This window comes from Triticum urartu, chromosome 6A (genome assembly GCF_056163025.1).
Source record: "Triticum urartu cultivar PI428250 chromosome 6A, HENAU_Tu73, whole genome shotgun sequence".
Classification (NCBI taxonomy): Eukaryota; Viridiplantae; Streptophyta; class Magnoliopsida; order Poales; family Poaceae; genus Triticum; species Triticum urartu.
The window spans coordinates 8755065-8771454 of NC_141878.1; the positions used below are offsets into that span (position 1 = coordinate 8755065).

At 44.7% G+C, this 16390-nt stretch overlaps 1 protein-coding gene across 1 annotated transcript; it reads left to right on the forward strand.

Annotated features, from left to right (window-relative positions):
* Positions 1-11949: 11949 nt before the first annotated feature.
* Positions 11950-13170, forward strand: LOC125516333 (uncharacterized). The gene has a single exon (XM_048681809.2). The coding sequence runs from the start codon at positions 11950-11952 to the stop codon at positions 13168-13170; it is 1221 nt and encodes a 406-aa protein (XP_048537766.2).
* The last annotated feature ends 3220 nt before the right edge of the window (positions 13171-16390 follow it).

Sequence of the window (16390 nt, forward strand, 5' to 3'; positions counted from 1 at the left end):
TGGATGCAACAAAACCAAGATGCTTCAATTGTAAGCTCAGCCTTGAGAACCATGCTCTAGGAGACTGTTTCAGACCATAAAGAGCTTTGTCAAGTTTGCAAACATAGTGTGGTGCTTGCTGATTTTCATACCCTGGTGGTTGCCTCATATAGACCTTCTCTTCCAGAACACCATGCAAAAACGCATTCTGAACGTCTAGCTGTCTAAGACTCCATCCTCTGGAAACAGCAATGGCTAGCACAAGTCTTATGGTAGCAGCTTTCACAACAGGACTAAAAGTATCCTCATAATCAATACCATAACGTTGCTTAAATCCTTTTGCAACTAGACGTGCCTTGTACCTATCAATGGAGCCATCTGCTTTTCTCTTAATTCTATAAACCCACTTGCAATCAATGATATTTTTACCTCTTTGGCTGGGCACCAAATGCCATGTTTTATTCTTCATGAGAGCACCATATTCTTCATCCATAGCCTTTTTCCACTTAGGATCTCCAAGCGCATCACTTAATTTTCCTGGTATAGTGCCATCCTTTCTTATTTTCGGATTTCTAATACATTTTTGTAAACGGGTCATAACCCTTGAAGTAGTGGCAAGTTGTTGTTGCGGTTGCACAGAAAACGGCACAATCTGACTCTCCACAGAAAGATCCAGATGAGCCTTCCACATGTGCAGACTGAGTGGACGCAGAAGATCCTGTAGTCATTGGTGTGGTGGATCCTGAGATGAGGCTATCCTGGGCTGCAATATTCCTGTCCGCAGAAGATCCCGCGGTTGCTGTCGGATGCATGCGCGCAGAGGCGCCCATTGGCTGCATGCGCTCGGTCGCTGTCGGTCCCATCATTGTCTGCACGCACGTGGCCCGGGTACCGCCCGCGGAATGGCCGCGCTCGATCGCTATCGGGCCCGTCGCTGTCACCTGGTCGGCCCGACCGCTGCTGCCATTGGGCGACCAATCTGAGGCGGATCCGCGCGAGCGATCCGAGGCGCTAGGCGCACGGGTGTAGTAGGTGCCGCCGAATCAACCTCGTTGACTGCGCCAGACTCTTCTTCCCTATTCACATGAAATAACGCCTGATTTTCATGATTTTGATCATGTTGAACCAAATTTTCTTCAGGTACCTGCACAGGCATAACAGCAGAAGTAGAGGCAGGAGTATTTTCATCAGTTTGGTTAGCACAATTGTTATCGACCCCTTGATCAAAATCTGGTAGAAGCAATATTTATTTTCGAAGGAGAGCACCGGCATTTGGATGAAGTTATTCGAAGGGAAAACAGATTTATCAAAGATGACATCTCTCGAGATATAAACCCTACCAGTAGAGACATCAAGACACTTAACCCCTTTGTGCATGGGACTGTATCCTAAAAAGACACATTTTTTGAACGAAACGCAAGTTTGCATGTATTATAGGGTCTAAGATTTGGCCAACAAGCACAGTCAAAAATACGAAGAGATGTGTAATCGGGAGTGATACCAAAAAGGCGTGTGATAGGATTCTCTCATTTAATGACTTTGCTAGGACGAATATTGATAAGATATGTGGCAGTAAGAAAGGCTTCATCCCAAAATTTAAGAGGCATAGATGCATGGGCTAATAATGCAAGTCCTACTCCAACAACATGACGGTGTTTTCGTTCAGCAAAACCATTTTGTTGGTGAGCATGTGGACAGCAGACATGATGTGAAATTCCAATTTTTTTAAAAAGGAATTGAGTTTTTTATACTCACCACCCCAATCCGTTTGCATAGCAAGGATTTTGGAGTTTAACTGACGTTCAACAAGATTTTGGAAATTGGAAAAGACTTGGAATACATCAGATCTTTTCTTTAGCAAATAAATCCAAGTAAATTTACTATAATCATCAATAAAGTTTACATAGTATGAGAATCTAACAACTGATGTAGGGGCTGGTCCCCACACATCTGAAAAAATAAGTTGCAAAGGAGCAGTAGATACACTAGTAGAGATAGGATATGGTAACTGATGACTCTTAGCTTGTTGACACGCATCACAAACTGACTCAACACTAGACTCATAAGGAAGATTATTTCTACTAAGAACATGCTAAACGATAGTTGAAGAGGGATGACCCAAGCGATGATGCCACTTTGCTGAAGACGGTTTGGTAACACTCCATGCTTTTTATTGGACCATGATGACGAAACGGATGTATGAGTGGGTAGAGGCCTCCCTGGGACTTTCCTCTAAGAATGACTCTCCTCGTTGCCAAGTCCTTAACCACAAAAGAATAAGGATAGAATATTATGAGAACTTGGTTATCAAGAGTAAATCAATGAACTGGGACAAGATTTTTTGATGCATGAGGGATGTGTAAGACATTATTAAGATGCAAATTTTTCTTGGGGGTTTTAACAATTGAGTTACCAATATGAGAAATTTCCATACCCGATCCACTTGTTGTGTGAATTTGGTCACCTCTGTGGTAGCTTTCTTGCATTGTCAATTTGTCGAGTTCTCCCATTATGTGCTCGGTAACTCCGGAATCTGCGTACCAATTTGTATCAATCCCGTATGAGTTAGTGACGAGGTTGGCCTTCTTCTTCTTCTCTTCATGGTCATCATCATACCGATGCCAGCAGGCCCTTGCACCTCCCGGATGAAACATATAGCAAATCTGGCACTCTAGATAGTCCCCTTCATGTTGTTGCTACTGTTGTTGTGGAGGTTGTTGCTGACGTTGATGATAGTTGCCGCCTCCACCGCCGCGAGCAGAAGAAGAAGGGGCACGATTTCCACGGCCGCGCCCTCTGTTCCCTCGCTCATGACTTCCTCTATTGCGGTACTGTCCACGGCCTCTGTATATGGCGTTTGCTGATGAACGATAGCATGGAGGCCCGTCGCCCAACATCTCCATCCTCTGGTCGAAGGCTGAGATCTGTGAGAAAAGATCATCAATGGTGATTGAGTTCTTGATTGCGCCGACTGCTACAACTATGGGATCGTAGTCCCAATTAAGACCGACAAGGATATAGTCGACCATCTCGCCATCGGTCACTGGACGACCGGCGGCTGCAGGCTCATCTCCGAGACTCTTCATCTTGGCAATGAAGGAGTTGCTTGACATATTGCCCTTCTTGGTGTTGGAGATGACAATTCTTAGGTTTGTTATCCTAGATTGGGACTGCGCAGCAAACAATGTCGTAAGAGCAATCCATAGATCATGAGTACTCTCCTTACCAATGAACTGCACCAGGATTTCAGGGGTGAGCGAGTTCGACAGGTAGCTCAGAACCTGTTGATCTTTCGCCAGCCACGGTCCATATAGAGGATTTGGCTCAATGGCCGTGGTCTTTTCTGCCTTCGCGACCTCCACCGTTCTTGGCGGTGCGGCATCTGAGCCGTCGAGGAGGCCGGTTACTTGTGCGCCTCGCAGCGTCGGCATTACCTGCGCTTTTCCAGAGAAGGAAATTTCCCTTCGTGAGTTCTCTGTTGGCGGAGCTCCGAGGTTGAGGGCGACGACGCTGGAACCGGCCATGGCGATTGGGTTTCTGACGTTAGCTGGGTGTTTTTGGGTTTCTACTTCGAGGGGATCGATAGACGTGGGAAGAGACTAGGCTCTGTATACCATATCAATTCATGCTCCAGCCAACTCATCCAAAAGTCCGAACTAATGGAGGGAGGTGGGCAATATATTTCAACACTCCCCCTCACGTCTAGGCTATTTTACTCCTTAGACGTGGGATCAATGTAGACCGCAGAATCGTTTTTATTTAATACTGCGTTGGCAGGGTCTTAAACTCAAGACCTCTTGGCTCTGATACCATATTAGATTTGATGGAAGCGTTCCTACTCTCCTGGAGGAGAGCCGCGACTGTTTATTTATATGTTGGCAAAACACCTTGCCCTGAGGTACAAGAGAAGGATTAGGAATCCTGTTTGATTACAAGAAGGAATAGAATCGGGAGAGGAAGAAAGAGATAGTTGAGATTACAACTACTACTCAAACTCTAACAACTCAATCAAACTAGGAAGGAAAAGAAAAAAGAGAAAAGAAAATGTTTGCACAAATCTCCGCGTAAAATCAAGGACATGGGACTTAGATGTGCAATACTTAGGGCACATCTAGATGTGCTTTAGCAAAACTGTAATATTTATTTATTTCTTGTCATTTTCCTACTGGATGGAGCTAGCTATATATATACTGAATGGAGCTAGCTATATATATGCTGGTACTTGTTCTCTCCTGTCCAAATTACCAAATATGACACAGTAAATGCGCAGAGAGAGTATGATTTTCCATTTTGCGATTTTGAAACTCTCTATAGTCTTAGAATATATGATTTGGTTGATGGAGACAACAAAGTTATTAAGACTTTATTCGTGTTATTTTATTCTGTGAAAAGAAATTTAAAAACGTATTCTGTCATAAGAATGACAAGAAATAAATAAATGAGCAAGAAATATATTCTGATGTACATATCATACAATGACAAAGGCCGCTGAGCAAAGCAATTTGGGTGCTGCTGACGTAATTATCATAACGAAAGTGTATTTTCCTGTTTCTTTTGTTGTATGTAGAAATATCGTGACCTTAGATTGGGACAATAGTATCCCTAGCCCATCAGAGTTCAAGTTCTAGACTTGATATTGGTGCTCGCATTTTTCTGAATTTATTTCATGATTTCCGATGATGTGTGTTCAGTTGGAGGAGAAGTCGACTATGATGAAGGCGTCTATGGCTACTTCGCTAATCTCAAGATGATGTGTCGGCTCAGTTTCTTGAAGGTGCTCATAGGGATAGGGTTGCCTTCATTCATAGGGGTGAGTATATGTGAGTGACTTCGATTGTACCGTGTTTTAAAAAAACTGCACATTGTTGAACAGAGTATTAACATAAATAGATGCCAGGCAGTGGACCAGCTGAGTTGCAACACAGGTCTGTGCAAACATAAAACCTTTTCTAGGAAACACGTCTCATGATCTTTGCAATCGCAAGTGGAGCACCTGATCCAGTTACACACGTATAGCATTAGCATCTAAAACTGTTGCCCAATCAACTTGTCATTGACTCCAAAACCTTTTATGGGAAAAGAAACACGTCTCATGATCTTTGCGATCTTCACACGGTGTATCTGTTGCATGCAAAACAGAGCGAACGTCAGCATGGAGATAATTGAGCATGGCACGATCTATTGTGACTAGCCCACACGGATGCCGGTGTGACTATTGTGATTCATAATTGAAATCTGCAGGAGCAGTGCTCGCAAAATTCATTCTATTACGAGCATCACTATGAAACTAAATTTTCTTTTCTTCTTTTCTATTGTGCTGTTCCTCATTTATTTATGTTCTTATATGACCCCATGTCTACAAATCATGGAAGGCCTATAGCTTGAATCATATGTTCAAAATCTGCTTTCCGAGTATTGTCTGTTAAGGCCCACATAACTGGTACAAGAATATTTATCCTCTATGGTAACTCACCTAAACAACTTCTATTATGACCACACAGAAACAAATGATAGTAAAAAACATATCATCCGGAGGACAAAAGTCAAACCTTGTCGGATCATCCTTGAGCGCAGGGAATGTGGGTGGCCAGATCATTCTAAAAGGATGAATATAATGCCCAATGTCTTGCTCTTTCGTCGTCATCTCATATGCTTTGTGCAACGTCCTGGCCTTAATATCCATGTATAGTACGAATTCTCCCATCTGCAAGAACACAAACTCAGCGTTGGCTCCAACTTGGATTATCTTCACATCAGTGTTATGCGCGAACGCAAGGATGTGATGTAGCATCCTCGAATCGGCATACATCTCATGCAAACAAATGGTGTCCACCAGCAGCCAATTATGCCCCTTGTGGAGCCAGATGTCAAGTTGAAGCTCCTCAGCATGAATGAGATATACACCAGAATCATCATCATCATCACCATCATCAGCCCATGACAACATAATCATCTCATGAAATCCCACCCCTAACGGGTATTGAATTTTTGAGAAATTTGCGGTCTTCAAATCAAAGGCAAGAACGTAGCTTCCTGAACACGTATATACTTTATTGTCGACCAACACAAGTTTCGTGTTCCGTGGTATACCATGGACCTCTGTCGTGCCCGAGGTATGCATGCACCACACACCATCTTGTAACATGTGTACGCGCACCGTGGCTTTCTCGTGGGTAGACTCCATCCATAAGTAGCACAAGTTGTCGCTTTTTTCTCTAAAGACGAGTTCAGCAACGAAGCTGCGGCCACGCCGGAGTTGGTGGCATGGGAGTGGTGGGAAGATGGTCATGCTGCTCTGGACACACAATAATGGCCTATGCACTGCAAAAAAAAATTTAGAGGAAAAGGGCCGCGCCCCTGTTCCATTTCTTGAAGAAACGAAACAACAGTTACAGGATCGTCTTACAATTTAGGCAAACGGCGGACAGTAGGAAGGCTGCCGCAGAGAAAGCAGAAAAAGCTACCAGACTAAAAGTTTGAACTAAAACAGAAAATAAAGAACGCTCGGACAAAACGCCATAGCCTAGACAGCGACAAGAGAAACACCGAGCGATCCCTCTAAGAGACAGCAGCAGCCTTCAGAGGAAATGGCTTCAAAATGTATCTCCACGCCTCATCCAGGATCTGGTCACATTAGCAGAGGTGGGCTTCTCGCTTTCATCTCCAGTTCTTTCGCAACCCACACCACCCTGTCCCTGGCACACCATGAGGACAGGCACTCCCATGTAGACAGATTTGACACAGTTTTTCGCCAGATAGCCTGTAATCCAGACCAAACAACATTGTTGAAAACCATGTCATTGCGAGTTTTTCAGATAGCCCAAAGTCCAGCTGCATGGACAATATTAGTTACAACAAAGCTATCTCCTCTGATCCAGTACTGGGAGATGGACATTATATTGATGTCTTCATCAATCCCAGTTAGGATACATAAGGCTTTCCAGAATTCAGTAGCAACGACACAGGTACTAAATAAATGAGAACAAGTTTCTTGTTCAGTGCAAAAAACACAGGTGGAATCGCCTACCTCCTGCCTTTTGGACAAATTATCTCTGGTTAACAACTTGTTATTAGTCAAGAGCCAGAGAAAGATCTGAATTCTAGGAGGAATTTTGATCTTCCAAATGGCAGGGGAACTACTAGGCAACACACCTCTGAAATTTATGAACTTATAAAAGGATTTAACAGAGTATACCCCTTTGGAATTCATATTCCAGACAGGGGAGTCATCCTCTACAGTGAGATGAATAGAACTGGCTATTTCCAAGAGCTCGAACCACAGAGACATAAGCTCTTGAGTGAAACATCTCCGGAAAGTAATTTTAAGGTTACTACCATCCCAAATTTTATCAATGGTGGCATTATGCTCATTAGCAAGAACATATAGGTCCCAATACTGGGTAGCCAAGGTGGCATTTCCAAACCAATGGTCCTCCCAGAATCTGATCCTTTTGCCCATTACCAATTTTCCAAGAAAAGCCAACTTTGGCAGCTTGAGTTGCCCAGAGCACCCCTTTCCAAAAAGGAGATGCTCCAGTATTTGGGCAAGCAAATAGATTACTTTGAGGTTTATATTTGGAATCAATATATTTTTTCCAGATTTTACCCTCTGAGTTATAATATCTGCTGACCCAAGAGGCTACTAAAGCCAAATTCATGTCCCCAATGTCAGTAATCCCAAAACCCCCAAATTCTTTTCTCATGGTAATAGACTTCCAGGCAGTCAGGTGATATTTGTGGTGACCCTTATAATCATCCCAAAAGCAATGAGCTAGTTGGGAATTTATGAGTTTAATGGCCCACTTAGGAAATTTAATGAAACCCATGAGGTAAGAAGGAATACTAGCTAAGCAGGCTTGGACTAAAATAAGTCTTTTGCCAAAAGAAAGAAGTCTCCCCCTCCACCCACCAGCTTTCTTGATAATCTTATCAATAGTGGGTTGGAGATCTTCCTTCCTAATTTTACTAAAATGCAAAGGGGCCCCTAAGTACTTAATAGGGAAAGCACTTAATTTGCACCCCAAGGTTTGAGCAAAAATAAGAGCCTCATCTCTATCTATATTGATAGGGACCAGGTCACACTTATGAAAATTGATTCTCATGCCAGAGATCTGCTCAAAGCAGGACAGAAGCCATTTGAGGTTTTTGGCATGGTCAAGATTATTATCTAAGAAAAGCAAAGTGTCATCAGCATATTGCATGCTAATGACATCAACAGGATTAGAAGGGGGAAAACACCAGCAATTAAGTTTGCCTTTGCAGCTTTAATCAAAATCCTAGTAAACACATCAGCCACTAAGTTAAACAATAGAGGAGAGACAAGATCACCTTGTCTAGCTCCCTTGCCAGCTACAAAATAGTCACTGTTGGTGTCATTAATTCTGACACCCACAGATCCATTGCAGAGCAAAGATTCCAGCTTATACATCCAAATAGGACCAAAGCCTCTCTGCCTCAGCATTTTTAAGAGAAACTCTCTACTAATCATATCATAAGCTTTTTCATAATCTAATTTAAAACAGAAACCAGACATTTTATTGGAGGCCACTACATGTACCACCTCATGAGCAGCTACAATGCTTTCCAGAATAAATCTCCCTTTGAGGAAAGCAGTCTGATTAGGAGAAATAAGAACATTACAAACAGGGCCAAACCTGTTTGTAGCACATCTAGCAAAGATTTTAAAACTGCAATTGATCATGGCTAGAGGCCTAAACCTATCTAGCTTAACTGCATTAGGTTCTTTGGGGACCAATGTCAAAAGGGAGAAGTTGAGTCTATATAGATCTAGATCACCAGCCTCCCAATCTCTAAAAAGAGCAAAAAGATCATGCTTAATTAAATCCCAATATTTCTGATAAAAAAGAAATAGAAAGCCATCAGGGCCTGGAGCTCCTTCAGCATAAGAGCCAAATAGAGCAGCCTTGATTTCCTCCTCAGAGAAAGGCTTTTCCAGTAAATTAAAATGCTCTGTAGAAAGTAAACTATCCTAATCCCAAAAATCATCTTTGAGATCAATATCAATAGTAGGAACAAAACCAAACAGCTTTTTATAATAATCAACAGCTATCTGCAAAATACCTTTAGTGTCTTCCGTAGGTCCTTAGGGAGTTTCTAGTACAGCAATCTGTTTCCTTCTCCTTTTTTGATTGGCTACTGCTCTGAAGTATCCAGTGTTTAGCTTTCCCTCCAGTATCTCCTTCTCCCTGGATCTCTGTCTAGCCTTGATCTCCTCTTTCCTCCATATTTCATTTAGATCACCTGCAATGGTTTTCATTCTTTTTTTAGAGTTAGGGGATAAAGGTTGAGACTCAGCTAAAACATCTAAGCAATTATACTCAGCCACCATAGCTTGCTTAGTCCTATTCTGGTCTGCTTCATAATTAGCACACCATCCTTTAGCAACTTTCCTGGTGGTTCTGATTTTAAACTGCCAAATATCAATGGCCTTGGTGAAATTGCATTCAGTATTCCAGGCTTTGTGAATAACCTCATCAAAGCCAGGAATTTCTAGCCACCATTTTTCAAACCTAAAAAACTTAGTAGGGAAAGAGGGAGATCTAGTGGAAGTGTTCAGCACCAGGGGTGTGTGGTCACTGCCCAATCTAGGGAGAGCTTTAATGGAAGCCCCAGGAAAAAGGCCCTCCCAATCAACAGAAATAAAAACCCTATCTAGAGTGGCCATGATAAGGTTGTCTTGGTTATTAGCCCAAGTATACCTTCTACCAGCATTTTTAATTTCAATGAGGCCAAACTTGTTGATCCAATCATTGAACAGGTCAGCCCAGTGTTGATTAATGGAGCTAGTATTCTTCTCACTGGTATTCCCGACTAAATTAAAATCCTCTCCAACTAAGGTGGGACCAGACCACTCAGTAAGGACACTGTTAAGTTCATTAATGAAATCAAGTTTAAACTCATCATATGCTGAACCATACACAGAGATCAATCTCCATTTTGTGTCATTGTACTTGCACTTTAAAATACAGGAGATGCAGAAAGTGCGAATATCACAATTTAAAATGTCAAACTTATCTTCTTTAACTCCAACTAAAATACCTCCTGCAGTACCAACAGCAGGGAGCCAATTCCACACAAATCCACTTCTAGTATCAATAGCTTCTAGTTGTGGAATGGTAAAATCAGCTTTCTTGGTTTCAGATAAACAAATGAAATCTGGGCAACAAGCTTTTACAAGCTCTTGAACTCTGGTGTTTTTAGAGGGGCCATTGAGGCCTCTAATGTTCCAGAAAGCACCAATCATTAGTAAATATTTTTAGAAGATCTACTCCTACCATGACACTTTTTGGACCTTTGATGGGATACTTCCATCCAAGGAATCTCACCCTCCTCCACTTCTGAGTTATTTCCAGTGTGGGGGAAAGGGTTTGTCTCAGTGTCACTCTTAGTATTGCAGTAATTAACTCCATTGACATCAGTGTCAGGAGGGGGAAATAAGTCAGGGTTGTATTTTTGAAAATTAGACAACCTTTCAAGCTCTTTTTGCTTAATATACTCAATATTATTGAAGCAGCTAATAGGATCATTCCCAAGTTTTAAGCCAGATAAATCAACATTATACAGAAGAAGCTCATTATCAAGGCAAGCAAAGGAATTATTGGAACTAACAGTAGTTTTAACCTCTGGTTACCTCCAGGTTCTGAACTTGCTTAATTTCTTGGGCTTTAGCTATAGTATTCTTGCCATCTCTTATAATCCTGTTGCTCATCCTAGTGGCAACAACAGGGCCCCATCTTCCTTGGTCAGTCCTAGTGGGCTGAGGTCTGGGAGCAGGACAAGAGAGAGTAGTGATAACTGAGGCTGTAGTTAAGGGATTGGGGCCAATGTCATTGGAGTTGCCCTTCACTGCTTCAAACTGAGCCAGCAAACTGTTACCACAACCTTCATAGTTGGCTTTCTTGGCAGCATCTAGATAACTCTTAGTCACAGGGGCTCCCAGTGTCGTACTTGTGCAAGGTAACAAAGACGTTGCCGCCCCAGCAGTCCACGGTGGAGAGCCCTATGCTGTTGTACTTGGAGGTGTTGAACTTGAAGCTCGCTCGGTGGATGACGTCGGCGAGCTCCGACGGCTGCTGCATCGGCATCGGCACGAAGCATGGGGTCTGCTCCAAACTATTGCTTAAGTAGAAACCGAGGAGGCACGGCGGGTGGAGCTTGCGGAAGCGGCGGAGCAAGGCTGGCTCGGTGGCTTGGTGGAGCCATCGCCTGCAGACCGTGGCGGCACGGACGAGGGTGGTGAGGAAGTCGATGCGGAGGAGGATCTCGCCGAGGAGGTTGTCATCGCCGAGCACCCTGGATATGGCACCCGACACCGCCGTCACGGAATCTCGCCGCCTCTTGCTACCCCCACAAGGCGCGTCGGGAACGTAATTATCTCTCGAACAACTACACCCACGAAAAGAATCCAATAAATTGGCTGATGTTTCCAACAAATCTGGCTGGCAAAATACCCAACATAGCAAACGGCTGAAAATTAAGCTGACTGGTAGTCTGGTACGTACCCTGTGCTAATCTCATCAGGATCCATCATCTGTCGATCTCCTCTAGCTAATCTCCACTGTCGCAGAAAGTAGCAGACCTAACTAGGGTTTAATACTAGTTACGATTCCTTTCTCTCCGGCCACCGTACGTAGCGGTGGAGAGAGTAAAGTTTGTAGTCGTGTTTGACCTTGACACGAACGAAACAAAAATCGTGTCGGTGTACGTGCAGCCGGACAAAAACTGATTGGTATATAAGTAGCAGGACTTTACACAAGAAAGCCCATCTAACATTGCAAGCACAAGCAGCAGCTTCATTGGCATCGGACTGGAAAACAAATAAGACGGAGAGACGGAACGGCAGGGCTATATTTACTTCTCGTCTCGTAGGCAAATTTTACAACCTCGATCGGGACGGATCGGAACTTTTTTGACGCCGGACTCAACTCCCTCGTAGAGCCACCATCGACAATGGCCGCCAGATCGCGGACGCAACCTGCAACTGCAAGAGGGCGGAGGCAGACCACAGCCTCGCTGCCGTTGGACGTGCTGGTGGACATCGCGGCACGCAGCGACCCGGCCACCCTTGTGCGCTGCGCCGCGACGTGTGTCGACATGCGTTGCCGCGTCAAGGAATACATCCGCCTCCGTGGCCGCCTCCGCCTCCGGCATGGCGACCGCTTCGTGCTCCCCCTCCTGCGCGGCCATCTGATCCGCGGGCACCATCGGAAGGAGTTGTTCCTGGTGGACACCGCCGCTGCGGACGACACCACAATGCACAGGGCCACCACCATCAGCAGCGTCCCCCTCGCGTCGCGCGATGGACTCGCCCTCCTCCGCGTTGACGGAGAGCTCCGCGTTTGCAACCAGGTCACTGCCACCAGCCAGACCCTGCCACCTGAACCTGCCTTCCCTGTGAGTGTGAGCAGCGTGCCGGCTAGGGAGATAAGTTATGTCTTGGTCGTCGGGGGCGATAACGATGATGGTGCCATCGCCGTTGGCTGGCATTTTCAAGTGGTCATGGCATATCTAGACGTGTCACAGCACCGCCGCAACCTGCAGCTCCAAACTTTCTCGTCGGAGCACGGCACGTGGGGCCACTACACCGAGATCCGGGCTCACAACCTGCAGGGCAGCCGCTTGGAAGGAGGCCTCGGCAGGACCCTAATCGTCGTCGGTGGTGCTATGCACTGGTTGTGCACGACCAACACCGGGGCCTATGTCCTTAAGCTCCTTGTCAAAACAGCACACGTGTCAGCGACGAAGCTCCCTGAATGCTTCGCCCGGGACTGGTCACACCACCGACTCTTGGCGACGCCGGTGGCGGGCGGGAGCCCCATTGTGCTCACCACGGATGGCGACAAGATATTTGTTTGGGCGCAGTCGAAGCAAACGGCCAAGTGGCAAGAACGACCACAGGTGGTGATTGGGACGCAGGCAATGTTGCGGTTCATCGACAAGGCGGGCGGAAGCAGGCTGCCGTCAACGGGACGGGGCCTTAATGTACTGTGGTTTGGTGAGCGGAGCGGCACCGTGCTCATCAATTCATACTGGGGTTTTTTCTGGCTTGACCTGCGGTCTATGAAGATTGTGAGGTGGTTCTGGGATCGCGATATCCCGTACATTGACGAGAATATCGGCTATGAGATGAATTTGGCGGATTGGGTTCCAACATTCAGTAGTACTTTTTGATTCATTCGTTTTCATTTCCCTTTCCAATCTCGACTTTACATTGTGTTTGTTCGACAACTTTGGATGCATGTGCTAAGAAAAATGATTTTATTTAAGTACTTTTATTTGCCCCATTCGCATAATGGTTGCTCTATGGTTTTGCTAGTTTTCTTTTTTTACTAATAAAGTGCATATGCTGTCTAAAGACTGGTTTTGTGTTCTTAACTGGTTCTTGAAAGTGATATATCAACTATTAAATGTTTTTAAACGATTAATTGTTGGAGAAGTTAATCAAAAATTTATATCTGAAATAGTGGTGTGCAATGCCGGTCCTTTACTGAAGACTGCACTAACAGCGGCTGCAAGGAGATGGTGGTAGTGGAAGAAGTGTTGTCTCCACCTCAGCATAGAAAAAGGAAACTATGAACAAGAGGCAGCTCATTTCATTGATGAACTCTAGTGGATGCAACATGGTCGTGGTGCTGGCGGCGGTTCCGAGTCCTTCTTCTTTTGCTCGACGACGGTGGCGCTTGGCGTCATAAACCTCTCGAGGACGACAACATGGAGCCCCGGTTCTATTGTAGCTGACTAGCAACTTTGGGCATACCTTATCCTATCATGTAGCGCTCTCGACTTTGACGTGGGGTGATCTCAGTGATCTTCTATCTTCTACATGTGTCCCTGTGGTATCCTTTCTCATTTCTTGCTATCTCCTAGGAGGAGCAGCGATCCACGGCTCGAGGCGACGGTTAGTCTCACGGTGAGTCTTCCACCTCTAGAGATGGCTTAGTGTGTTCGATACTAGGTGTCCGGTGGTTTCTCAAGGCGGCGCGGTTCCATTGATGTTCATTAGTCTTGGGTGCCTCTTGTTAGGTGTGGCGTCTCCTGTTTTCATGGTCAGTGTTGGGTTAGCAGCACTTGTGTCTCCTGCTCAAATGTCATTTTATTTTTCTTTTGACCTGGTTGCTTGAGAATTTTCTCACCATTTTGTATCGATTGAACATCCTTCTCCTCCAGCCCCCCTCCCCCTCCTCCTCCCCTGCCATCCCCGCATGCATGGTCTGCCGAGGCCTTGCCTGCGCGATGGCAGCGGTGGCGGGTTGGTCTTTCCTCAGGCACACGGTAGGGGCAATGGGCTCCTTCTGGTGGCGGAGTGGCTCAGCCGGTGACGGTCTGGCTTAGCAGGGTGGTTCCAGTGGGCCTCGGGTGCCTTAGTTGCGGGGCGAGGCCGTTGGCTGGGAAGTGACACGGTGGTGTGGGAGCTCGGCTGGCGGCGCTCGCTAGGCCTAGATCTAGGCCCTTTTGGGCGGCAGCGGTCTCCGGGCGGCGGCGGCGTTGGGAACCGACATTTTGCAGCATGGCGGGAGGACTTCGCGGTCCCATCTAGGCCCGACCAGGCCAGTATTGGCCCAGATTGTCCGGGTTGCCATGTTCGGTCGGCTTCTGCATCGGCAGTGAGGTAGGCTCCTCCCGCTTGGCTACGTTGCTGGGGCCCCGGGTCCATTGTTCCCTCTTCCTTTCTCTAGGCTCCATGTTGTTCGGTAAAACATAGACATGAACACAACACATTTCGTTTAGTGATCGATAGCTGAACCGTGGACATCCATATCGATCCCTATGAGTGAACGAATGACATTCAAGTGAACCTCTGGTTATCCTATGCTATTTCTGTTGCTTTGCCATAATTTACAAAACACGACGAGAGATATATCAGTATCCGCTTGAGTCATACACATGCTCACTATATCGGTCTCCTCATTACCGGTTATGTTCTTCTTTGTCGTTGACATGTTTCGGCATCCCAATGGCATAGTCACCTATGTTTGGCCAGACAATGATGGACGCTGTCACACCAAGAGGGGCCTAAGAATATCTGTTCATCGTTGGAGCAGCATATTCCATTCTAGAGGTATCTAGTCCCTTGCCGAACTTCCTGATGAACCTATAAGTTATCGTTATAATCACCATGTTACAGACGACGTTTGAACATATAAGTTATCACTATGATACTCTCATGGTCTAAGAAACTAAATCACATGTTAACACTCCGTGTTATAACAATTGACTTCTGACAATATAATTTCAAAGTATAACATTTAAGTTTGGGATGATTTAATATAATAGTTCTTCTATAGTCGTACTCTCAATGTTGTTTTAGGACTATCAATACACTTAAAGATATCCTAAGATGCAGAAAAAATGATCACCAACAACATTTGAGCTAGTCTCAGAGGCGAGACTCCTTATTTTACCGTTTATCATTCCACACGTGCATATGAGTTTTCCACTGAATTGCATATTTCAGGATCATAACAGTTATAGCATAGACTATAAACTCTTAATTGTGAATATAAAAATATAATAACACAATATTATTGCCTCTAGGGCATATTTCCAATAGGAACCGACACCACCGGAGCCCTTAAAGGAAACCGCAGTGCCCTTTTTTATTCCTTGGAGGCGTTTGTGGTCCCGTGGAGTCTAACAAAAAAAATTTGACAAAATTTATTTATTTAGAGGCACATCACCAAATCGGATGAAGAGTGTATAATCATGACATATGAAATAGTTAAGTGTTCTATGCAAATAAAATTAAGTTGTATCAAGGTTGTTTAACATAGTAGAATAGTAGATGCCCACATATACTCACTCTTATGAACACATGTAGGCACACCCTACTCCTATCAGTATCTCTGATATACAGAGCCGACATCACGTCTTCAGATTCACGAAGTCAGCACAGACGGCACATAGTCAATGGGGAAGTCTTCTCCCACCAGAAGAACAACGTCGGAAAGCCTGAAATCAATCACGGTGCTAAGTATAGGACTATCCCTAGTGGGTTGGATTCACCACAAGGAATCTAACCATCTAAGCCACGCTCAGCTGCAGTTCGTGAAAACTGTAGGTTTGAGGCAATAGTTTCGCTGATGGAATTATCTGATTATGTGTAAGATGTGTTTTCTATTGTATTTCTTATTGAAAAAATGTAGTAGTGTATTAAATTGAGGCAAACATTTCTTTTTTTGAGGGAACGGCAAACTTTTCTTTCACTATGGAAGCAAATTTCTTTTTAATCCACGCAGACACGAAAACAATCATTACAATATTTGCATGAAAGCAAATACCGCTCACAAGAAAGTAAATTTAAATTTAAAAAATTCGAGACCATTGTTTGTAAATGACCATCTGCGATTGTACTTAGTCAGTTATTATCTTCCCTAACCCTAGGCGGCTAGGG

Coding starts and splice junctions, on each gene's coding strand:
- LOC125516333 (XM_048681809.2), top strand. CDS start 11,950: ATGGCCGCCAGATCGCGGACGCAACCTGCAACTGCAAGAGGGCGGAGG.